The sequence below is a fragment of the Athene noctua genome, chromosome 24 (genome assembly GCF_965140245.1).
Source record: "Athene noctua chromosome 24, bAthNoc1.hap1.1, whole genome shotgun sequence".
Lineage (NCBI taxonomy): Eukaryota > Metazoa > Chordata > Aves > Strigiformes > Strigidae > Athene > Athene noctua.
In genome coordinates this window covers 2675657-2700314 of record NC_134060.1, presented here as the reverse complement: position 1 = coordinate 2700314, position 24658 = coordinate 2675657, and the positions used below count along the sequence as shown (strand labels likewise).

At 51.1% G+C, this 24658-nt stretch overlaps 2 protein-coding genes across 2 annotated transcripts; one reads left to right on the top strand and one right to left on the bottom strand.

Annotated features, from left to right (window-relative positions):
* The first annotated feature begins 530 nt into the window (after nucleotides 1–530).
* HDAC1 (histone deacetylase 1) lies at nucleotides 531–16434 on the top strand. The gene is made up of 14 exons (XM_074925992.1): nucleotides 531–667; nucleotides 4778–4890; nucleotides 5340–5457; nucleotides 8444–8518; nucleotides 9701–9839; nucleotides 10443–10584; nucleotides 11756–11848; nucleotides 12162–12270; nucleotides 12386–12526; nucleotides 13003–13111; nucleotides 13217–13347; nucleotides 14087–14233; nucleotides 14351–14399; nucleotides 14753–16434. The coding sequence occupies exons 1-14, from the start codon at nucleotides 619–621 to the stop codon at nucleotides 14778–14780; spliced, it is 1443 nt and encodes a 480-aa protein (XP_074782093.1). The 5' UTR covers nucleotides 531–618; the 3' UTR covers nucleotides 14781–16434.
* A 2190-nt stretch (nucleotides 16435–18624) lies between these two features.
* On the bottom strand, nucleotides 18625–20609 carry MARCKSL1 (MARCKS like 1). The gene is made up of 2 exons (XM_074926060.1): nucleotides 20434–20609; nucleotides 18625–20002 (listed from the first exon to the last, which is right to left on the bottom strand). The coding sequence occupies exons 1-2, from the start codon at nucleotides 20527–20529 to the stop codon at nucleotides 19394–19396; spliced, it is 705 nt and encodes a 234-aa protein (XP_074782161.1). The 5' UTR covers nucleotides 20530–20609; the 3' UTR covers nucleotides 18625–19393.
* Between the last annotated feature and the right edge of the window lie 4049 nt (nucleotides 20610–24658).

Genomic DNA, 24658 nt, shown 5'->3' with positions numbered 1-24658 from the left:
TAAGATGCTTTTTCTCCCCCCACGGCGCCTGCAGGATCTGGCCCGTAACTGCCATCACGTTTTGGGGAAATAAAAGGCCTTTGCACCGGCGGGGCCGCCATGGGGCCGCCATGGGGGTGACGCCCTCAGGGGACGGGCCGCACCCCGGGGTGCTGCGGGGGGGGGGCAAGGCCCTTCTCACACCGGCCCCCGGCTGCGTGAGACCCTCCACGGTGGGACAAGCCAAGGCCTGAGCGCTGCTGGGGGCCTCTACGGCCCCCCCCGCCTCGAACGGCTCCGTCCCGCCCTCCCGGACCCTCTCCTCGTGTCCCCCCCCCCGTCCCCCCGCGCTCCAGCGATGGTGCTGCCCGCGCCGCGCCCCCCCCGCGGCAGTGGTACAGCCCAGGCCCCCCGCCGCTCCGCCTAGCCTGCTAGCTCCCCCGCGCCCGCTCGCTCCCGCCGCCGCCGTTTCCTATTGGTCGGTAGGCGGGAGGGGGCGGAGCGCCCTTCCACGATAGGCTGGCGGTTGCACGGTGGGCGGGGCATATGGGGCGGCGGGGCCCGGGCCCCGGGGCGGGCCGGGCCGGGTTGGGTTGCGCGGGGCGGCGGTAGGGTCTGTCGCTGTGGGGAGGCAGGAAAATGGCGCTGACGCAGGGGACCAAGCGGAAAGTCTGCTACTACTACGACGGTGAGGGGCTGGGTGGCACCGGCGGTCGGGGTCGGAGTGGGAGGGGGCCGGTCCCGGGGTGGGGGGGCACGAGGGGGCACCGAGGGGGAGTGGGGCGGTGCTGGAGGGGGGGGGGGCAATGGGGGGCACTGGGAGGGTTAATGGGAGCTGCACTGTGGGGGTGATGGCGGTCACTGGGGATGGGCGCTGAGGGCTTGGCTGCGGGAGGGTAGTGAGGGGTCACTGGAGGACTTGGGGAGTGGGGGCTGCTCTGAGGGGGGGGCTAAGGGTAGTGGGGGGTGTCACAGAGAAAAGTGGCGAGGCTGGGGGCTGCCCTGAGGGTGGTGGGAGGGGTAGTGGGGGTCAGTGGAGGGGCTGGGGGGCTGGGGACTGTACTGGAGGGTAGAGGGATGGATACTGGGGGCACTGAGGGGCGGGGGAGGGCTGGGGGCTGCACGGGGGGGGCAGTAGGGGCGTGGGGATAAAGCTGTGGGTGGGAAGAGGGTTATGTGGGGACTGGAATGGGGTTTGGGGCGATGGGGCATGGGAAGGATATTGGGGGACACAGGAAGGATACTGGGGAGCACTGGAGGGGAGAAAGGGAAGAGTGGGGGTAAAGATAGGGGAGTGGTATTGGGGGGAGTTGGGGGGGTGGAACAGGTTTGGAGTTGCAGGGACTTTAGAGGTAGGGAAAGGCTGTGAAGGGTCCGGGATGGGGAGAGGGGCACGAGGCCGAGAGGGACCTTGGGAGCCATGCTGAGGTGCTGAGGAAGGTTTCTGGGAGGATGAGGAGCACTTGGGGCGGTGCTGGGGGACAGGAGGGGTTGTGGGGAGGTGAAGCCTCCTTGAGCCGTGTTAAGAGGAAGAGCCACTCCTGAAGCTCCCGTCTGGGCCAGCGGCGTTGCTGTCAAGAAAGGGACAAACTCAAAGGCATTACGACTGTGTGGTCATTTGCAGGGAGTTCCTGTGTCTAGGAGCATTGTTTAGTTCTGGCTCCGACCTTGGCTGAATTGTAGGCTGGCTTTTATTTTTCTGTTACTAGGCTGGGGAAGTGCTGCTTTGGGGCTGTATAATCATCCCATCGGGGTAGGGAAGTAACGGGGTGTTAGAGCTGGCCCAATCCCAAGCGGGGCATCTTCTGCGTCTTCCCCACTTCAGCCCCGTAGCCTGTGGGAGAAATCACAGTCGTGTCACCTCTGCGTGTTCGCAACCTCCTCCCCGCTGGAGGGGCGACTTGGTGCCTCGGTGATGGGCGAGCTCGTTTTTAACAGAGTCTGTGATCACTCTTTGTGGAAGGTGTTGTGCAATTCTCTATTTCATCGTGGGTTTTTGTCTGTGAAATAAAATAAAAACTTTTTTTTCTTGCTACTTTTTCCCAGTAAGTGGATGTGCTTGGTGTTCAAGCAGTAAAGTGGGCTCTTTTAAACTGCTGTATGTTGTCAGGAATGTAGTGAGGGCTTTTATTTCTCTAGAAAAGTAAACCGAAGCGGTAGGTTTGCAACCTGTAACGACAGTCCTGCAGGGTCTCTGACTCAGCCGGTGTCTTCGGGAGGGCAGGGCGAGGAGGAGTCTGGATTAGAGCTCTGGGTGCAGCGAAACTGAGCCCAATTTCATCACACAACTGATCTCTGTGCAACACCCGTCGTATCAAAAAACAAAGGGATGTTGGAGCCCTGGGCCCTAAAATGCCTGGTTGAAACTTTAAAAGTGCCCGAGGGAAGTGCCAGAATGCCATACATGCGCACACAACCTGGATGTTGGGGAAAAAATAAAAGGTCTTTATGTCCAAATTTATCGCTGTTCTCGGAATATTACATGTTCACAAAGAGGCTTGTCAGTTTGTGAACAAGCTATAAACTTTAAAGGCACGCGATGATGTCTTAAATGTGAAATAACCATCAGTCATTTTGATTGAAAATACCGAGCAGAGATGCTGTCCTTGTGGTCTTTATTGCATGCTAACTCCATGAACTTAGTGTTATACTCTTGTCTATAGCTGCCCTCACTAATTTACTCCGTGGTGAGGTTTCAGTGCCTTTTTTCCACTGCTCTTTTACAAGCAGCTGGCAAACATCCACAGCGTGTCCTAGGGTGAAAGTGTGCTTTTTATTGTTGGGCAAGGCATAATCTGCAGTTGTGGGAGGCCAGTTTGTCAGGGTCTTTTATTTTCCATGCGGGGAGGTTAGAGCAGCGCAATCTAGCGCGGTAATTCCCTGAAGGGGTGTCCCTGGGTGCTGTTTTGGATGGCGTTTGGGTCTCTTCCTTGAGCCACACATTTCGGATGGTGGGAGGGTGTTCTGTGCTGGAGAAGGAACCTGAGCTGCAGGGAAGGGTCGAAGTAGGATGCGGAGGTTGGGGAAAAGGTAATCGAGTGTCATAAAGGTCCTTCATGGAAATCCTGAGGGGTGCTGAGAGGGTGTACAAGGGTTTGAACTTGAACAGTACCTTCTCCTTTATTAGCTCCCTGTGTAGGGTCTTGCTTAACCCTAGCAGATAGGAAGAGGTATCTGTTAAGTTCACACACTTAATCTGCACTGACATCCACGAGCAGATAAGCTCATCTGCTGCTCTGTGGGACTCATGGTAGAATGAGTTTAGCAGAGTGAACATGAACAGGCTCTGGAAGTCAGGGTTTGCCCAGGGCGTTTCACTGACAGCCTGAGGTGACGAAGATGATTTTTCAAAGCTTCATGGAGTTTTGTCCTTGTGTTTTCTAGATAGGGTCTTGAGCATCTCTTCTCGAGTTCCCCAAAGCTTGATTTAACCCGATTTTCCTGTAGGGATAGTTGCCCCATTAAAATACCTTTGTGCAAAGAACACCCCATTTCACTGTAGTGCCATGGACAGGTAGACTCCAGCAGCAGAATTATTTGGGCGTGGGATTTGCAACGTTTGCATCTACTTTGACTGAAAATAGGGCCACGTCCGCAGGAGGAAAAACTACAGCTGTGTGCTGTGAGGAAGTAGCAGTTTCTCCTGAATGTTAAGATTGGTGATGAAATATTAATACTCCCAACTGAGTCACCAGCCAGACCGGATTAGGTCTCCTTCTTCCTAAACTGATCAGGAGTTGTACAACTACATGAACAACTTAGTCTGGTTTCCCAAGAAAATGGGGCTTGTGTGATATTGCTGCTGCCTGTGGCTGGCAGCGCGTTTCCTGCTCCTGGCAACTTTTTTGAGTCTGTGCCTCTCGCAGCCAAATCAGTTAGGAGGCAGACATCCAAAAGTTAAATTTTTATAAATTTAATGAAAATGGGTACCCTGGGAGAGGAGGAGAAAAGGACCCAGTTAGTGGTCCCTACTGTGGGAGATGCTTAGCTTTTGTGAGGTAGAGGAAAATGCACGTGAGGAGATGACCCGTGGGATATATTTGCAGGAAGGTAACTTGGTTAATGCTGGTGCCCATGGGATAGCTCGTTAGGTGCATCTGCCTGGCTGTGTGGTTGGTAGGGACTGAGATTCCTCTGAAGGACTTCAAGCAAGAATAAAGGGTGAAAATGATTGAGAAGCTGTCAAACGACAGCTGGTTATGGACAGAATTAGCTGCTTCGTATCTCATTTCTGTTAGGAAAATAGTAAGAAACTGAGGCAAAGAGGCTACGTGCTCTGTCTGATGAGTCATTGTCTGAGCCGGGATTAAACTTGCATGCCTCTTGGCATGTGGGTTTCTGCTCAGAGTGTGGTTGCATTTCTTAGTGAGACTTTCGAGCGCTGTGAACGTGAGCTATTGTAGCAGACCTGAACCTCCTGGGGAGGACATTGGAGACCTGTCATTTGCTGAGTGAGGACTCACAGACGTGGTGTCCAAAGCTTCTCCTGCCCAGGGAAGCTGGAGCTCCCTCCTCTTAAATTGTGCACTGGGATGTTAGTTGTTCAGACTCTAACTGGATTGCTTTCCCCAGAACTGGCATTAAAAAATTCCTTGCCTGGCCATACCCTAATTTCCAAATGTCTGTTTTATTTGAGTCTAGGATAAACTTTTCTGAACCCAGAGAAATACCTGTGCAAGCAAGATGGGAGACGCTGTCCCCTGTGAACAGATGTACTGCTGAAGAACAAGTAAAATGTGATTCTCTTTGAAGGAATTCATAGTTTTCCCTGCTATAACAAAATCCTTTCTGCTCGCAGGTGATGTTGGGAACTACTATTATGGCCAAGGACATCCAATGAAACCCCACAGGATCCGGATGACCCACAACCTACTGCTGAACTATGGCCTCTACAGAAAGATGGAGATATATGTAAGTGTAGGGCTGGTCATGAAAAGAAATATATATGGAAGATCTTGGTTTATGTGTCAGGTTTTAATTTTGATGCTTCAGACTTATAAGTTCTCTGCTGACAAGCCAAAGAGGAAAGGGGAAAAAAAAAACAAACCACACCAGTTGTGCTGATGTATTTCTGTTTTCTTCTGGTTGCTTGTAGTGAGATGATCTTTGCTTCAGATAAGCTTTGGAGACTGGAAAAAGGCTTTTCTTGCTGTAACGTAAATATTTCCTTTGTCTAGATATGTCCAGTCTCCAGTAGTGGCATTTTTGCCTTTGAAAATGAGTTTCTCTTGTTTAATGCTGCTGTTTTAAATGTTTTGCTGTTCCTGGGAGTCAATCTGAGATTGGAAATGGGAATTAGGGAGAAATGTGATTTAAAACAAGCCTTGCTCTTTTTTTTTTTTTTTTTTTTGTCCTTGCAGCGCCCTCACAAGGCAAACGCAGAAGAAATGACCAAGTACCACAGTGATGACTACATAAAATTTCTGAGATCTATTCGCCCAGATAACATGTCGGAGTACAGCAAGCAGATGCAAAGATGTAAGCTGTGTGTGTAGGGCTTGAGTTCCTGACAGTGCTAAAATCTGTGGTTCTGGGAACCCTAGGCCAGCTTTAGAAGTTTGTGATAAAAAGAATAGGAAGAACCATGGCAAATTGTCTTTCTCCTGGCTTTTTGTTTTTTCTGGTATATCAGGCATTTTCAAAATGGGTTCCTCTCTCAAGCCAATATTCCAAAAGAGCTGAGGAAACCCCTTAGACCTGGATTTTACTGATCTTGTGTTTTGATGGAAACTTCTGACTTGCCTTCCTGGCACAGAGATGACTGAATTACTCCATTTATGAGTTGCTTTTATTTTGTGTTGTTGCTTATCTTTAACCAGAGGTATTGAGGTGGGAAGGGGTTGTGTAATTTAAAACAAACAAACAAAAAAGCCCCCAACTCATCGATTGTGTCCAAAATCTGCAGTAACTCTGAAGGATTTCCAGGGCGACAGCAGTTTGGAAGTGGGGGAGGCTTGAGATGCACGATAATACCTTGTGTTAAAATGGTTTATTTTGTGAGCTAGTGTCTTGTTCTAACCTCTCCAGTCCATGGAAGGGGTCTTAAATGGTGACTTTAATGTTACAGAAACCATTTTTTGGTCTCTCTGCAACTGTGAACTGATGTTCTTGGGCAGTGACTGCAGCAAACTAGATTTCTAGCAAGCGTAGACAAACAGTGGGGAAGGCTCAAGGTTCATTTAAACAGTATTTTGGTCTTGCACACAACAATCCTCGAGAGCAGAAGAAAGTTGTTAGCCCATGGGGTTCATTTATGTGAAGTGTATTCTCCAATTTAGAAGAAATAAGGGTCTTGAGTCTGAAGCAGAGGCACTTGGAAGTCTGGTGTGAGCTGAAGGGGACGGATATTAAGGCACAAAGCACATCAGAGGAATGTGTAATACGGTTCATGAGTAATACACATTGAAAGACTTCCTACAGTAAATGATATGTCTTAATGTACCAAATGACATGTACCAAAGTACATATTTACACAAACTGAACTGTTTACCCCTGAAACAGATACAGCCCATAAACACCCACTCTACTTTCTCTGGTAGTCAACGTTTTCTGCACGGTCCTTTCACAGAACTGTTTTTACCTGAAGGAGGCAAAATATGAAAATTAATCTTAAACACACGGAGGACAGAGCTTTTCTTCAAGGAGACCTGCAAAACAGTGGCCTCTGTGTAGCTAGAGAAGTAGCCCAGGAGGCTCAGAACAGAGATTAGGGATATAGGAGACAAGGTCACCGCTCCCATGTACAGTGGGAGGTCTCTGCAGCCTGCCTGGAGCCTCAGCTTTCCTTTCGAGGGAAGGATACTCCTTGATTCCCTAAGGATGGTTCCCCCCTTAACGCTGGGCTCTCTCTGGTTGTGGTCTCCCAAGTACGAAGCTCCTCACCCACCCACTGCAAGGAAGAAGGAGCATCTGTGTTTTTCAGCTTTATGCCTGTGGTTAAGTGATTGACCCCTGTTATTAATATCCCTCCTTAGTAGTCCTGTCAGCTTTGAATCTCCTGGTGGGAAAAAGCCCAAGTGGCTTCTGATTACACAGCAGCTCCTGCCTTTGCCAGGTATAGCAGAGAGATGCCCTCAAATACTGTCAGTGCTGCCCACAAAGCTCTGAAGGCAGTGAAGGTAATGAACAGTCTCTAATTTTGTTCTGCCAATGCTGTGTTGCCTGCCTGAGGACTTGGGAGGACTATTCCGTAACCTAAAGGGCAAGAAGTTTAATTTGTTGTAATGGGAAGTGTGCAGAAATTAATGACTTTAAGTTCTCCCGATTTAACAGTGAAAGCTTCCAACCACCTCTTGGAGTTAATTATTCAGACTCTGCCCTGCTGAAACAATTGGAAAGCGGGAACAATTGCTTCCTTCTGGGTCCCCTCATGGGTATTGTCCTTTTCAGAGATCCCTGTCCCGAACTGGGACCATTCAGACTCCCTTATCACACAGTCTTTGTGGAGACTGTGCACTGACGAGTGTCTAATGCTGCAAGAACTGTTTGTGCCTATCACCTTAAGCGCAGAAGTAAACGTTCTACAGATGTTTTTACAAAAATACAGGTTGGTTTCTTTGTAAAATCTTGCAAAATTTAGAGACAATACAGCTCTGTTATTACTGTCAGTTTTTATTTTTAATCACGGAGCTATTTAGAGTGGAAATTTATCCAGGCCAAAACTACAGTACTGCTGAGAACTTAAAAACTGACCGTCCAGCGTGAAGTAAAAAGAATGTACAGAGTGTGGCAAAACAGATATGGATGTGAACGTCTCGTCCAGCACACGCTACCATCTACACATCTACCAGCTCCCCACTGCTCTCCTGCAGCACTGGCACAGTTTGCTTTCTCAACTCCTCATCAGCAGTTCATCAGGAAACCGGAGCAAAATCCTTTCCCGCTTGCAGTGAGGTTGTGTAATGGAGCTCAGTGTCAGCTCTGTGGTCAGAAACAGCCCTTTTCCCCCCCAAAAGGCACCGTGCCCAGGCAGCAGGGCTGCAGCGTGGGCTAGCGAGGGCTGCTGGCCCCTGTTTTGCACAGCCTGTGGTGACCAGCACGTACTGCCGGAGCAGAGCAGAATACTGGGAATGTGCCGCCTCAGCGAGCGCCGGCGGCGGGCGGGTGTCGCAGAGCTCTGCCTGGTCCCAGCTCCTCCCGGCCCGCTCATTTTCCGACCGATTGCCTGGTTTCGGGATCCCTGGGAGCACGCCCGGCAGGTGACGTGTCGCTCTCACCGGAGCTCCTGGGACCTGCTTTCCTTTTTCCTTTCGAGTCGGGAGCATCTTCCCTGCAGCAACAACCTCTTTGCCCTCATCAGGCAATCCTCAGGTCGATGACGTTAATGTTTTACTCTTTGTGCGTGGCATTTTGTTGTTTAAAACTTTCGATCGCCTATCTGGTTATCTTTTAAAATCAGCAGTGGTATAAGCTTTGCCATTTATTTGTAGTTTTGTCTGACTAACTCTTTTCTGTTCTTTTCAAGTTAATGTCGGGGAAGACTGCCCGGTGTTTGATGGGTTGTTTGAGTTCTGTCAGCTCTCTGCTGGAGGCTCAGTTGGTAAGCTCACAAGTCGTATGCTCATTTCTTTTTCTCTTAAGCAGATGTATGTAATGTAGTTCTGTCTAGGAAATAAATTGTTGTAGGTGGTGGTGGGGAAGCCCTGTGAACCTATTTCTGATTTCCTTAATAATTAGATCCAGATTTCTTCCCTTATTGGGAGTTCAGGCCTTTTAGATTGACAGATCCCTCTACATTTGTTAAGTTTATCTTCACTAGTCTGGGTTACTTCACTGAATATGTGAAAGACTCTGTAAGTGGTATAACAACATGGCCAGCAATAGAATTAAAACCGCAGCAGCAGCAGGGGTTTAACAAAAAAATCAACGTGAGCTTTACGGAAAAAAAAGTTGTCAAAACCTTGCTCTGGGCAGGCATAACCTGCAAAGGAAACAAAAGGGTTACTTTATCTGTTGTTTTTAACAGAAAGCCACTGTCTTTGGACTGCAGGCAAAATAGAATTTCAGGTTCCAGGAAAGCTGAAACATTTAAAACGCTTTCACTGTTTTCAAATACTTTGTTGTAGAAAGATTGGTGTTGTGAAACTGTTTTACTGTGCACAGGCGTTAAAGCTTTGTGGCTGCTACTCCCACAATGACATCTAGACGTCTTTTATTTCCTGTAACGTAGCAGCAGTACGTACAAGTACTGACTGCAGCGTTTTTTGAAGTAGCTCTCTGGTCCCACGGCTGTAGATTCCACAGAATATGTCATTTGTTTTGATCCTGAGAGACCTGCAAAATCTGCAGAAAGTTTATGAAGGGGCTGGGGATAGAGAACTTCCTTTGCCTGGATGCATATTCAGTGAATGACCTAAATATGTGTTAGATAAAACCTTTCATTAAAATCTTTTGTTCAGGGCACTGGGAAATCTAGACTGTCTTCAGCTGTGACCCCAGCTAGAATGCTGTGGACTCGTTTGTGCAGATTTCATGCTCTGAGGCAAAAGTGGGGAGCAGTGTAAAGTGTGTGCAGGCAAAACAGAGCCTGCATTTCTCTTCCCTTGCCTTTTGTTAGTTTGTTGAGACATCCAGTATTAAACCCTTGGGCTGGTGCTTTGTAAAGTACCCAAATGCAGACATAAGCAGTGATGTGATTGTAAGGGACCAGAGCTTTACCCCTCAGTCTCTGTCTTGGGGCCTTTGCTCTCCTGCTGACATTGTGTAATTCTTCTCCCAACAGCCAGTGCTGTGAAGCTGAACAAGCAACAGACGGATATTGCTGTGAATTGGGCAGGAGGCCTTCACCACGCCAAGAAGTCAGAGGCTTCTGGCTTCTGTTATGTCAACGATATTGTCTTGGCTATCTTGGAGCTCCTAAAGTACGGGCAGTAATATCTGCCCCTTTCGTTTGTCCGTTCTGCTGCATTTCCTCTGAGCCCTTAGCACTTTCTTCCCAGTTTCTCTTTTTGTTGCTTTTATTTAGCTGGGTTTTCCCAGGAGCACTTAATGAGCTTTGGGGATGTGGTACTCTCTCCCCGCTGGGGTGTCTAATGGGGACACTATACGAGAGGCAGAAGGCTTGGAGCATTGTGCAGTTGCTCTTAGGCCTCTTCTCTAACCACCCACACTGGAAAAGGGGGCACAGCTGTAATGTGTGTCAGCTTTTGGCTCAAGGCAAACCTCAATTGGAGGCTTGGACATAAAAATGCAGTCTGTTGGCTGAATCTGAATAAACTGAGTTGAATCTGCCTTCAGCAGCAAAAGCCACTTTATTTTCCTCAGTGGTTCTGTTCCACTGCTGACCAAAGCACGTGTCTGTTCTCTGCAGCTTTTTTGCTTGTAGGCTGCAGGAGTGAGCAGCCTGGGAGCTCTGCAGCCTGGGGATTAGCACCAAGTTCCCCGCTCTCCTCCCGTTTGCTCTGCTGGGGAAGGCACTTTCTGCTCTGAAGAAATGCAGTATTTTGACTCCTTTCTGCTCCTAGGTATCACCAGAGAGTGCTGTATATTGACATTGATATTCACCATGGAGATGGTGTGGAGGAAGCCTTTTATACCACAGATCGTGTCATGACCGTGTCCTTTCATAAGTATGGAGAATACTTCCCAGGAACAGGGGACCTACGGGTGAGAATGAAGGCTTAGCAGAAAACTACCCTGAAATTTGGTCTCTTCGGTCTGTCTGCCATCATACCAGTTTAACTAAAATCACCTCTGTCCTGCGTTTTCCTGCTCTCAAAGTGGCATCCTTTTTCTGAGGGCAAAGGTGTATAGATGAGGCAGTTGGCTGGGCTCTTGGAGCAGGTGCTTTGTTCCTGCAGTCATGGCCTGTGTAGTAACAAACCCAAGGCTTTGATATCGGTCTCTTAGCCGCCTTCTGGTGACATTATGCTCAGAAAAGTGACTCTGAAGATGGCATGTTGGTCATCTGTAGCTACAGAACTTCGCTTGGTCACACAGGCTTTTGGGTGAAGGTATATGAGGGAGTATGACGCTGTGCGTTGGTTTATCTCGTTGGCATTTTCTCCTGTGAGTCAGTTCTGCAGGTTGATGAGCCGTGGTGTTAACTGTGGCACTCTTTCAGGTTACATACAGGTGTGGTTCGCTTTGTGACTTCTGACATTGCCAGAATGCCTTTCTGAGTGGTGAAAGGTTCTTAACCTTTTAATGTGCTTTTTTAGTGGAATTATGTTTTTCTGATCTACATTCTCTTCTCTTCCACTTGTCAGTTGTCTTTTCTCAGTCCTGCCCAGAGTTTGGTGCTGGTGATGTAAACTTGAGTGCAGCTGCAGCATTCTTTCCTGGTGCAGCCACTCTGCACCATAAAAGAAATAATTACTTCTAATAAAACACTTGGGTATGAGAGAGATAATGGAAATGTAAAAATATATGTATTATTTTAAAGTAAAAATAGATTCCTTCAGTTACTAGACTGCACGGTCAGCCCAAACTGGTATTTTGGGGCAGTGTACAGGTTTGGAACTAGGCTTTTGGCTGCCAGTTTTATTGCTGCGTAAGAGTGAAATCAGAGCCTGTGTGCTCAGAGCAATGTGTAGTAGATTTTTCTCCTCTGAACACCGAGGGCCGAATGCCCCCACTGATGTCAGATAAGCTGCTGTTGGAGTCGACTGACTCTTGCTGCCTTCTGCCAGTTTGGTGTTTGTCTGTGAGAGCCTAGGCTTACATTCAGATTACCCTGATGGGATTCCAGCCTTCCCTTCCTAATTTGGAGCCCAATTTATGTGTTGCGGTTCGTTCTCTGGTGACTTGTGGTCTCTCCTATCTTTCACTCTAATAGGATATTGGTGCAGGCAAAGGCAAGTACTACGCTGTCAACTATCCCCTCCGGGATGGAATTGATGATGAGTCCTACGAAGCAATATTCAAGCCAGTAAGTGAAGACATCTTTGCTGAGTGACTCTTTGTGGATCATACTCTGTCATTGCGTGGCTCATGGAGCCGTTCTTTGGGGAGATTGATTCACTCTTCTGTGATAAAATTCTTCAGGGGCTGTATTCCTCCCTAACAATTGCAGCCTGTCATCAGTAAGCTTCTCTTTGTAAAGAGCCTGTGTCACCAATACAGGGGAGCCGGCAGCTGTGGGAACACTAGGGATGTCTTCGTGTCACTTGCTGACATGGACACTACTGTGTTGCTGTGACACTGTCCTGTGGAGAGTGTGTAACAACGGGTTTCTTGTTTAGGTGATATCTAAAGTGATGGAGACGTTCCAGCCTAGCGCAGTTGTCTTGCAGTGCGGGTCGGATTCTCTGTCAGGGGACAGGCTGGGTTGTTTTAATCTGACCATCAAAGGTAAGAGTACTGCGCAGTGTCCGTGTCGAACTGGCGTAACTGATGTCATTGCAGAGTTTGTTCTTCTCATGCCACGGGGCTATGACCTTTTCCCCCCCTACTGCTTTTGCTGCAGGTCATGCCAAGTGTGTGGAGTTTGTAAAAAGTTTTAATTTGCCTATGCTGATGCTGGGAGGAGGTGGCTATACGATCCGCAATGTGGCTAGATGCTGGACCTATGAGACTGCTGTGGCTTTGGACACTGAAATTCCCAATGGTAATTCTCCCCTGGAGCCTTTGAAGCAAGACTAAGGGACAGTGAGACTCGAGAAACAGAGCTCAGGGAAGTGATGTTGCTGTGGGAGAGGTAGCAACCCTAAAATGTTTCATGAGCTCTTGCTTATTACTGTGGAAGAGCTTTTGGATTCCCTGATTTGCAGTAGCTGTGCTTGTTTGCATTCTAGTCCTGTAGCTCTCCCCTCCAGCAAAAGGTACCCTTGGCGACTTACTGAAACGAGAGGACCTTTTACTGAAAACTTCTGTGTGCACTGATAGTGTTTAACTGCCAAGTAAGCTTTGACTGCACTGTTGCTAAGTTGTTTTGATCTGAATTTGGGCTGTGAGAGCTTCAGCTCCCACACCTAGCTCAACGCAGTTGTGCTTTTATGTAGCACTGAAGTACAACGTGTTTGTGGTGTCTCATTACTGGTCCAGTGGTAATTTGGTGTTTGTTTCTTTTTAACTTGCCTGCAGAACTTCCGTATAACGACTATTTTGAGTACTTTGGACCAGACTTCAAGCTCCACATCAGTCCCTCGAACATGACTAACCAGAATACCAATGAGTATCTCGAGAAGATCAAGTAAGTGTTTGTTCCTCTTTACGAGACCGACACCTTCTACTGGGGGCTTCACAGCCGTGGGTGGCATCTTGCTGACGGAGGTGTTCCTGTCCTGGCTGGCTCTAGGCAACGTCTCTTTGAAAATCTGCGCATGCTGCCTCATGCCCCTGGCGTCCAGATGCAGCCGATTCCTGAAGATGCTGTTCAGGAAGACAGTGGAGACGAAGAGGAAGAAGATCCTGAGAAACGCATTTCAAGTATGTGCTTGTCTCTGGCCTAGTTGCCTTGCCTGGCTGGGAAGCGTGGTGTTCAGAGCCTGTGGGTGCCAAAGCTGAACAGGATCAGCTAGCTGGAGAAGCGTGCAGGCTCTAAACTGAGTTACCCTAATAAAGAGAGGAGGATATATGATTTAGATATATCTGGAGTCCTTCAGTTTGAATCTGTTCCCACCTTTCTGATTGATTTTTGTAAGATAAAGCAATGACGCTAAGCACTGCAGGGCTGATAGATTTCTTTTCCCTTGGAGAACTGGCACTTTTGCCAGATGATTTCCATAATGGGAGAACCTAGGCTTTAATGTGAGAATTTAAACAGTTCCTGTGATGTAGGTGCTATGACAGAATACTTTCTGGGAGACTGTCTTCCACGGTGAAAATGCTAGTTTATATCCAGATTGGCTGATGGCCTTTAGATCTGGCAGACAGATTTTCTCAGTGTGAGGTTGGTTAACCTGCTTATGCTGTCAAGTCTAGACATCACACCGTACCTAATCCAAGTTGTACATGTGATCTTGGATCTTTGGCATGAGCGGTGAGGAGTGATGAGTTGAAAAGATATGGCAGGTAGAAAGATAAAGTGGTTTTATCGTGGCCTAATTCTGACTTAGGTAGGCTCGTTAGTTCATTCCAGCGTGTAGATGTACCTGGAGAAGATAGTGCTTGGTGTCTCCTGACTTCTAAATCTGCTGAAACAACCTCTTGTCCTCTTCGTGCTCAGTCCGCAATTCTGATAAGAGAATATCCTGTGATGAAGAATTCTCTGACTCTGAAGACGAAGGGGAAGGAGGGCGCAAAAATGTTGCCAACTTCAAGAAAGCTAAGCGTGTGAAAACAGAAGAGGAAAAGGAGGAAGAGGAGAAGAAAGGTAAGCGTTAGACCTGGGACTAGAAGCCCTCCCAGCTCTGTGGAACTTTGCCTGACATGTACTTTCCTACTGCACTACCGTTTGTCTTTTTTTTTTTTTTTTCTTTTTTCCCCCTAGATGAGAAAGAAGAGGAAAAAGCAAAAGAGGAGAAAGCAGAACCCAAAGGGTGAGCCCTGTCTCCTGGCATGGTGATTAAATGGCTGTGCCCGTATTTCCTTGTGCATCTACCCGTGCCCCCAGTGGGATGTTGCCCGAGTTGAGGGGTTGGAGTTGTGGGAGTTGGGGTGGATTTGTCACTGGCTCTTAAGGGGAAGAAGTTTGCACACCTGATAAAGTGCTGTGAGAGCCTTCAGTGAAAAGGGCTTACAAATACCGTGCCTTCATTCAGTAACACGTTCCAGGCTTTAGGTGAAGATGGGCCATATAAGCGGCATTTTTAAGGTTGCAACTCAGGCTTTTTATTAAAGCTTGGGCATGAATTGCTTGTTTAAACCAAATCCTTCCCTGCTTGCTCCACAGGGTGAAGGAAGAGACAAAATCCACCTAAGATGGCTGCAGCTGGACAGCGCCTGTCAGTGTGTAGTTGTCGTAGGTTAGCTTCTCTGGTTGCCTCCCATTCCACAGGATTTATATTTTATATATGTTTCTGTATATATTTCTATATAAATATATAAATGACTTGAGAACTGTAAATTATTCCTTGCTGCACTCCGCTGGGAGCAGATAGGGAGGATTCTGCGGAGTAGACAGACCTGCACTGCCCAGATTTGGTGACTGGGAAGTTTCACTCTTGCCTTCCACTGCCTCCTTAGTGTGTCTTTAAAAAAATCACTTCCTTTCTTTACTCTCTCCTCTGAAATAACAACCCTTGGAAAAGAATAATTTAAGTAGAAGTAGCATCTGCATTTCAGGTTAGGTGGAAAGATGGCCATGAATTTTCTTTTCTTTTCTTTTTTTTTTTTTTTTCCTTTTTGGTTGGGTGGTTTGTTGGTTGGTTTGGTTTTTTGTTTTTTTTTTGTTTTTTTTTTTTTTTTTTTTTGTGGGAGAATATGAGTTCCCAAATGAAGCCTGTGAGAGACTGACTATTCCTTTGGTCTTCAGTTTGATTCCACCATGGCAAGTAACTGCAAGCTGGTGCCGCTTCTCAGGGTCATATAGTGCAGTTCTTGAATAGAGTTGGCTACCTCCCTGCAGCAAACTTGTGGAAAGAGATGAAGCAGCTTAAAAGCAAACTGAAAAGCGCTTTAGTGAATCAGCCCAAGAGCCCTGCAGGTGCAGATCTGGAAAATGCAAAATGAAAATCACCCTAATGTGGTGGTTAACATTTTCCGAGATCTTGCAGATCCAGTTAGTGTGGCAGCATTATGCATCTTGAGTTAAGAGAAGGGATGAAATTTTTATACCTTTTTTTTTTTTTTCTATATCTACGCCCCTCTTTGAGGGGGGAAGTGAGTTACTGCCCGTTTGGCCGCCTGCTTTGCTTTTCCTGCTCGTTCTGCCCTCGGCTACGTGTGCTGTAATGTGCTTTCTCACTACTGATCTGTCCTAGGCTGAAACCACTGCAGAAATTCCCAACTTGTCTGAAGGCCAGACCAAACAGAGCCTGGCTGAAACCTCTTGTCGATGTGTGTCGCTCACTGAAAAACTCTTCTCTGAAGGGAAGTTACAAATGTTTTCAAGCTGAATCTTTCCTTTCTCTTGCTCTCAAGGCCAGTAAATATGGAGAACCTTTCTAGCAGCTGCCTGAGAGCTGTTATCTGTAGAAGGGAACAGCAGATGGGGCTCTGTACATTTTTATAACTACTCCTCTTCCTACTCCCACGCATTATCTCACACCCAAAGGTCTTTTGTGACCAGAATTGGCCTTTCTTTTGTACAGCTGATCGGAAGGTGGTGAGCTTTTGGTGAAATGCTTTGCAGAAGTTTTGCGGGCGGTTTTGACTCGCTGCTCTCCTTTCTCAGGGGGATTCCTCTGTCCATAAGAGGATCTGTACCTCCCACGGAGCGCTGCTGATGGTTTCAACTCTAATAATGCTGCTAACTTAACACAGGTTATTTTTTAAATGTTTTATTTTTTTAAATACTTCTTTTCCCTTTTCCACCGTGAGTTTTTTAGTCTCTTTGAATCTGAGTGACGTGTCACTCCTGCTCTTCAGTGTTTGTATGTGAAACGAGAGAGATCAGTGTATCTTTGTGTCTGGGGGGGGGGGGGAATATATTGTGGTTTTTTAAAGATGCTTTTATTTTGAATTTTGAGAATCTTTGTAATAAAACTGGTACATTTCTATGGTTGGTGTGAGTTTGTACTGCTTTCTGCTGCAAGGAAACATTCAGTTAGAGTGGGAGTTCAGTTGGTTTTCGGAGCCATTGCTGGAAAATGGTGCAGTAGCTCGGTCATGATCATGCTGTAATGTAGGTCCCACCAACAGCTGTAATAACGCTGTGGAAAGAAAGGTGAGGCCAGGCAGGATTACTGCCCTTTCTCTTTCAGGAAGAGGGCTTGATGTGTTGGTTTAAATGCCATCCACCAAATGGAGCCATTTTATTTGGAACATACTCTATGCTGCATGTGAAAGATTAGTTTCAGTTGTAGATGTTTGTTCTTTTTGTTCTTTCTCCCCGTGTTTCATAAAATAACCTTGAAATTCTCCTCCTGACCTTTCTCTCCAGAGAAGGTAAGTCAGTCACAATACCACGGGTTTTGTTTGCTCACAACTTTTCTATTAAGGGTCAGTCCCAGGGGGGAGGTTTTTGTCTCTCTTTCCTAAATTACAGCTGGGTTCTCATCCAGCAGCATCGCTGGTGCTAACTGGGTTTGTTTGGAGTTACAGTACTTCACACAGCTGATGCTCTGAAGGCAATGCTAATCTAGAAAAGGAATAACAAGTTATGGGAAGGGAGTAGCTTTTGGATTAATTTAAGTGGTTTTTTATCTGGTATTCAAATGAAAAAAAATGTCTTCCATATAATTAGGAGCAGGTTAATTCTGCAACTGAGCAGCAATCACACCTGAAACAGACACACAAAAGGTTCATAAGGCAAATCTGCTCTTTATGTAGTCAAGAAAAAGCTTTTGTGTGGCACAGTTGACTTCCCTCGCTGTAACACTACTCCAGGAAACTCAGTTATCCTTTTCACCCTAACAGACAATGAAAATCCTCTCCTCCTTGAACACAAAAAAAAAAAAAAACCTGCACAATTCAAGTTACCCCTGCCAGATCACGCATGCCAGCGTGCAACTGCAGTCCTTCTCTCTCCCAGTGTTTCTTAAAATGGCTGCCGCGATGTGCACGGCGGCTCCCTGGCAGATGCCCTGAGCCCCGGGGCTCTGGTGGGGCACAATGCAGCTGTGTCTCACACGACAGACCGCCAGCAAGCTCTGAAATAATTTGCAGGACACAGTGCCTACATTTAAAAATATAATTGTGGGGGGATTTTTTTATTTGCACCCCTTCCTCCGTGAATAGGGATGAATAGCCCGCTGCATTTGGAGGCAGCTCACTCGCTTCACCTTCCTGCTATTGATAGGATCTGCTGTGTAAAAAAACCAAAACTAAACAAAACAAACGAGTTTTGGCCACTTCTACCTACCTGAAGGGCTACAGAAGAGCAGTGCTGGGTCCCTACCCCAGGCCCTGCCAGTTGGGCAAACAATGGGCCTCGCTTTTCTCCATCTTCTTTGCCAGCCAAAACAGCAGGGGCAGGTGATTAGGGGGAATTAGGGGCAGGGTGTTAAATGGCTGGGCACTGCTGCAGCCTGAGCTGGCAGGAGCAGCAATTCGGGAGGCTGGAGAGGGCAGGGCTCCTTCCTGCTGCTGCATGCCTGGCTTGGGGGGGGGGAAAAAAAAAAATAAAAAAAAATCACCTCTAACCCCATACAGATGACAGGAGAAGCCATAGAGGCAGCCCTTGTGCCTTCCTTTTCTCTTTGGAACTAAATCTTCGCTCCCAGGGCATAGCTCTTGTGCTCGAGCATGTTTTTTCAGGAAAGAGGAGCCAATCCTACACTAAAGCCACTACAGAAAAAAAAAAATTATAAAGAAATCAAGCTTAAAAGAAGAATTTCACCCAGTAGCACTCCTGGGCCCCTCCTTATGAAGGGAGACTTCTTCCTCCACCACCCCCATCAGGAAAAAAAAAAAAAAAAGGTTAGATCTAAGAAAACAGGTACCAAGCAGCCAGCTGAACAGTGATCCTAAGGTAGCGACAAGAGGCTTGTGTGAGAAAGTCCTTTGTGGCTGTAGCTCTACATCTGCTGCAAGTCAATTAACTGCGAGCAGAGCCAGGGCTGGAGTGATTAAATGCAGCAGCTGTTGAACTAAATAAGCAACTGCGATCTTCCCCGGCCCTCGTCTGGCATCCAGGACAAGAAGGACTCAAGCTCACCCATAAAGGGGTCACCATTTATTCCTTTCAAATGTTACAAGAAAGCCCATACAGCTTTTTTTTTTTTTTTAGAAGTTAGAAAATTGCAAATCAAGTGTTTTGGCCATTAAAAAATTATTTACAGAGAAAACAATGTTGCTTCACATTATACAGCTGGCAGGCCCCCTCCCTCCACCCCACACCCTAAAAGTTATCCCTTAGAAGCAGAATTAAACACAGCGGACTTACAAGCTTTATGGTTTTAAGCCAATAGTAAGACATTATAAAAAACTAACCAGATTAGCTTTTAAACCATTGATTTCTATAAAAAGCACAAAATACTTTAAATGAAGTCAGAACCAGGAATGTAAACTGAGGAGAGAAAAAAAAAAAAATCCATTGAACAGTCACTGGCTTGCTGGGCTTTGAAGGCTGCCGGGGGGGGGGAGAGTGGGGCCAGTCAGGAGCCAGCAGAGATACCAGAGCGGGTTGTGAGATCTGGGCGCTTACAAACTGTAAATTCCAGTTATGTCCAGGATAGTCTTCCTCCACAGTTTGAAAGGATTCCAGTAAAACTACTCCGAGTTGTGGTGATGGTGGTGGCGGTGGGAATCCAAACCAGCTTTCTAACAGGGAAGGGGAAGAAATAACTGGGGTGGTGGGTGGTGGGTTTTAGAAGGCGCTGTCAGTTCGAGGTGGGACGGGGAGGTGTGTGGGCCAGGCAGCGAGTCCATGGTGTTACCGGGATGGAGAGATGGTGTAAGAGTCTCAAGTCAGGCCGGTGCCCAGCGGGCTCTACTCTTCCTTCTGCTCCGCCGCCACCGGAGCTGCTGTCGGCTCAGGCCCCGCGGGTTTCGAGGGCTCCTCTGGTTTGGCTGTATCCCCGTGGCTTTCCCCCGGCTGCTGCTTTTCTTCCTCCTTGCTTCCCGCCGCTTCTCCAGCCTCCCTCTTGGGCTCAGCTCCCTGCTGCCCGTCCGCAGCGGGGCTGTTCTGCTCCCCCGGTGTCCCCTCCTCGGGGGGAGCCGACGGCTCGGTCCCGCCGGCCGAGCAAGCGGGGGTCTCGTCCGCCTTGGCCTCCGCCTTGCCTTGGTCCTCCGTGGGAGAGGACCCAGAGGAGTCCCCGGCTTCCTTCTTGTTCTTCCGAAACGAGATCCCGCTCAGCTTGAAGGATTTCTTGAACGAGAACTTCTTCTTCTTCTTGGGGGTGTCTTTGGGGGCTGCAGCACCTTCGGGTTTCACATCCCCCCCTTCAGCGGGGGGAGCGGGCTCGATGGCGTCCCCCCCGCCCGGCTCGCCCTTGCTCTCCTCCTTGAGGGGTTCAGCCGAGCCGTTCCCATTCGCGGGGGCCCCCTCGCTGCCCGCCTTGGCCGTCATGTCCCCGTTGAGCCTCAAATGGCCGTTCTCCTGGGTTTTGGGCGGGGGGGGGGAGCAGAGCACCGCGTTAGGCACAACAGGGACCCGGCACCATCACACACCCACCCCCCCTCCTCCTCCAAAGCCCCGCACCCCGCTGGGGCGGGGGGGGTACCCAGCCGGGAAAAAGGGGTGCACCGGGCATGTGGGGGGGGTCCCCAGCGTGCCGCCACCGGGCGGCGCCCGCGCTCCACTCCCGGTGCTAGGGCGAGGCGGCGGACGGGGCCCCCGCCCGGTGCCGGGAGGCAGCCCGGGGCGCGGCGCGGGCGGTGCCGCATCGCTCGGTGCCCACCGGGCAGGCGGGTCCCTCCCGGGGTCGCCGCTGCCGCCCCCTCCCCTCCGAGCGGCCGCCGCAGCTGCCTTTGTCTGCCCGCCCGCCCCGACGGGGCGGTCCCCCCCCCCCACACCCCCCCGGTACGTACCTGCCCGTTGGCCTTGGCGGGCTCGGTGGCGGCGGCGTGGCCGGTCGGTGGGGCGCTGCCCTCCGCCTTGGCCGCCTTGGAGCCCTGGCTGCCCATGGTGCGGCACGTCGGGCGGCCCCGCCGCGGCGGCTGCGCTCGGCTGGCGAGCGGCGCCGAGAGGGAGTGGGGAGAGCCCCCCGCCGCCCCGGTAATAAGGCGAGGGGCGGGGGGCGGGCCGCTGCCGAGCCCGCCCCGGGGGCGGGGGGACGGCGGTGGAACCACCGCCCCGGCGGGGACGGGGGGTGCTGGCGGCCGCCGTTCCCCCTTTTCCCGGTTGGGAGCCCCCCCGGAGGCCGGGGTAACCCCGGTGGGGTGAGGGGCAGGTTGCGGGGGGCGGGGGGCGGTGGGGAAGGGGAGGGCGGTGCTGCTCCCCCCGGCCCCTTCACCCTTGGGGTGCGGCTCATCGCAGCGCAACACCCCTGGGGTGCCCCCAGCCCCTCACCCCTGGGGTGCTGCTCCCCACAGCCCCCTCACCCCTGAGATGATGCTCCCCCCAACTCCTCACCCCTGGGATGCTGCTCCCCCCAGCCCTGACAGCCCTGGGGTGCCTCTGCCCCCAGCCCCTCACCCCTGGGGTGCTGCTCATCCCCCCCAGGAGGGTCCCCATGGGTGCACATGGTCGTCCCAGGGCACTACTCATCCCAGGGTACCGCTCTCCCCAGTCCCACCAGTTCCCGGGGTGGTCCTGCTGTGGGGGGGACAGCTTGTGCCGTGGGTCACACCCCGGCCCCCCCCGCCTGGCTGGGCCCCCTGGCATGCAGACCGGTAGGTTTTTTCCCTCTGGGTTTTCCTCCTCTTATGCTTTCCCGGAAAAGGAAAGCTTAGGAGAAAAGAAAATGGAACTAAACAAAAGTGGACTTTAACGTTGGGAGGGGACTGCAGCTTTCCCGCCCTGCCAGGGCCACTGGCCACAGCCTCCCCGCAGCCTGGAGCCAGCATTGGCTGTGGGGGACCCACCCCTGGGGGGCTCCCTTGGCACCCAGGAAAAGCTGATTTCACCCCCAAAGCCGGGACCCTTTTGTGCCTGTCCAAGCCACCGCCGTTCCCTGGCAGGAGCAGCGGGTCACACTCCCCAGTGCCATGTCCTGAGCCCCACGGCCCCGATGCCTTCCAGACCCCCTGGACCCTACTCCTGCCAAACCTGCACCGGAGGGACCCCCCCGGCCCCCAGCACCCAGCTGCGCCGCAGAGCCCGCGCAGGATCAAGGCCAACGTCTCCGAGGGGAAAACAATGTGCCGCTGTGTGTGTTCCGCCAACAAGGTCATGTTTTGTCTCTGTCCTCCCTCCCCTCCCCGGCACACACCAGCTCGCCCCCGTTTGAGCGAAATTTTCTCTGTTAATTAAAACAGGCGGCATCTTCCTTATTGACTTTTGGTTGCCAGTTGATAAAGCCTTTGAACGGCTGCCGGGCCGCTGCTGGCCCGTCCGCCCGCGCCTTCGGCCGTCTGCGCGATGGAGCTGCCCCGGCAGCCCTCGGGGCCGCAAAGGAGCCGCGGAGGAGGGACCCCGGGTAAAAGCACGCGCTTTTCAGAGCGTGGCGAGGCTCTCTGCCTTGGGAAGACAAACGGCCCAAGCAAGTGCATTGAATCAGTCAGTAAACACGCTCCGTCTCCTGCCACTTGTTCCCGCGTGCGAGCTCCAGGTCAGTGTTCCCAACCGTTACCTGCTTGGGAGCAAAACCTGGCGGAGCCGCAGGTGACGAGCCCTCGCCTCTGCCCCAGCACCGTCGGGCCTCAGGCGGCGTCTGTGCCAGCCCCACACTTTTCTTCCCACCTTCCAGGAGCGATTTTTCTGTCTTTCTGTTGAGGTTCTTTTTATCCTGGCTCTGTTCAGGAATGTACAAAATCCTCATGCTGCTGTCCCATTCCCATTCCCATCCCATTCCCATCCTCATTCTGTTCCTATCCCATTCCCATCCCCATAACATCCCATTCCCATCCCCATCCCATTCTATCCTATCCCATCCCATTCCATCCCCATCCCATCCCCATCCCATTCCCATCCCCATCCCATTTCCATTCCCACCCCATCCCATCCCATCCCATCCCCATCCCATTCCCATCCTATCCCATTCCATCCCATTCCCATTCCATCCTATCCCATCCCATTCCCATCCCATCCTATCCCATTCCATCCCATTCCCATTCCATCCTATCCCATCCCATTCCCATCCCATTCCATCCTATCCCATCCCATCCCATTCCCATCCCCATCCCATTCCATCCCATTCCCATTCCATCCTATCCCATCCCATTCCCATCCCATTCCATCCTATCCCATCCCATTCCCATCCCATCCTATCCCATTCCCCCCATCCCATCCCTCTGTGCTGTCCCACCGCTGCAGCCAGAGCACGTTTTGGCTGCGCCGAGCAAACCCAAGCGAGCACCAGCTCCGAGACCGTCCATCCGTGCAGGAGCCCCGGGACGCTCCTGTCCTCCCCTTCCAAAGCCACAGGGGAACCGCTGAGGCGAGCGGCACCAGCACCCACCACCCATCCGCACCGTCCCTGCGAGCTGGGGGCGCTCTGGGGGTGCAGCCTTTGGGCTGGCGGTGGCAGCCGTGGGGTGGCTTTGTCTGTCTGTCGTTGGCTCGGGGGTGCAAACACGCGCCCCGCGCTGTGAGAGATGTTTCCTTCAGCGGTGGGCTGGGTGAGCGGCCGGGCTTTGCTTAGAGAGGGGATTTATTGGGCTGGGGCTGGGGCTGGCTCAGCCGGGGCTGCTCAGCTCGGCCCCCGCCTTCCGCCCACCCCCTCGCAAAGCTCAGGTCTCTCCCCCATTTTGCTGCAGGGGAGAAAATGCTTCACACCCCGCTGCTCCCCTGCCACAGCGTGGGGCGGTGGGAGGCACCTGCGATGGCTCTAAAGGGCAAACCTCAGCGTGATTAGACAGGTCAAGATGCAGACCTGCTGCGGGGGGTCAGCCCCCCCCCGTTGCCGTCAGAGGCGATGCAGGAAACCTCGGTGTGGTTTCCGAGCAGCTTTCATCTCCGAGGAATCCCCAGTCGCCACATCTCCCTTGATCCCGGCTTTTCTTGAGAACCCTCTTCTGCAGCGCTGCGCAGGGGCTGTGTTTATAAATAGACCCGTTCCCCTGTGGATTCCCGAGCGTGGCTCCTCTCCCAGGGCCTGGCAGATGCCCGTCCTGCCCGCACTGGCAGCTCAGCCGGCTCGGGAGCGGCGCTTGGTGCGGCCACGCAGGTGCCGGAGCCCCGGTGCTCCGTGGGGTGAGGGTAGGTGTCCCCCCCGCCTCGGGGCAGACCCGTTGTTCCAGCTCTTGACCCGGGCGGAGGCTGTTCTGTGCCTGTTTCAGGGGGTGTTGGTGGCACCGAGCAGACAGTGCTGCCACCGGGGCAGCTGCGGTGACACCGCGAGAGCGGGTGGAGGGCAGAAGCCGTCTGCTGCGCACAGTGGTGGGTTTCCACCCTAAACCAAACCCCCAACCCAAACCCTCCCAGTGGAAACCAGTGCCAACCCCAGCCTGGGCCGCGGGCTGGGCTCCTCCATCCCCAGGCGTCGGGCAGGGAGCCGGAGCGGGGCGGAGGATGCTCTGGCTCCTCACGGGCTCTTCGCTGCCTCCCGGGGCTTTGGCTGCTGGGGGGGCAGCGGGGATTTGCAGGGTGCGGGCAGACGGACAGATTATGGGCCTGTCTGCTCCTCCAGCAGATGGACAGGCAGACAAATCTGTCTGCCTCTCTGCGCGCCGCTCCTGCCTAAAAGGCCTCGGGGACACGAGATCTTCGTGGATGTTATTTTCCACTTTCCAGACCTACTTAAACTGTGTGCTGATTATTAATTTATTAGGTGTTAAGCGCTGACAGGCTGCAAGACAGAGCAGCAAGCACAGCCCCTGTGCCAGGGGGTTGGAGTAGGGCAGGAGGGTGCAGTCCCCAGCCCCTTGCCCTGCTCCTGCCACCCACCGTATTCCCCCAGCCCTTAACGAAGAATTAATACAAGTATTTATTCATGTTTCTAGAGCCATTCACAAGCCTCTGATCATCTGCTCGAGGATTTTAACTGAGTTAGCAGGGGCCCAGCCAGGGCAACCAACGGCGCTGGGAATAAAGGAGAGGGATTTCCATATTGATTTATAAATAGCAGAGGAATTAGCTAATTAGATCTCTCCGGGGACAGAATTCCGGCAGGGAGAGTGCGGGGCTGGGTTGTGCAGGGACGGACGGTAACGG

What these genes read in the sequence shown, in the direction of transcription:
- HDAC1 (XM_074925992.1), top strand. Translation starts at nt 619, where the DNA reads ATGGCGCTGACGCAGGGGACCAAGCGGAAAGTCTGCTACTACTACGAC. An exon ending in ACAGAAAGATGGAGATATAT is followed by an intron (nt 4,891 to 5,339) that starts GTAAGTGTAGGG and finishes TTGTCCTTGCAG; the next exon opens with CGCCCTCACAAGGCAAACGC. An exon ending in ACGAAGCAATATTCAAGCCA is followed by an intron (nt 11,849 to 12,161) that starts GTAAGTGAAGAC and finishes TTTCTTGTTTAG; the next exon opens with GTGATATCTAAAGTGATGGA.
- MARCKSL1 (XM_074926060.1), bottom strand. Translation starts at nt 20,529, where the DNA reads ATGGGCAGCCAGGGCTCCAAGGCGGCCAAGGCGGAGGGCAGCGCCCCA. An exon ending in CCGCCAAGGCCAACGGGCAG is followed by an intron (nt 20,003 to 20,433) that starts GTACGTACCGGG and finishes CCCAAAACCCAG; the next exon opens with GAGAACGGCCATTTGAGGCT.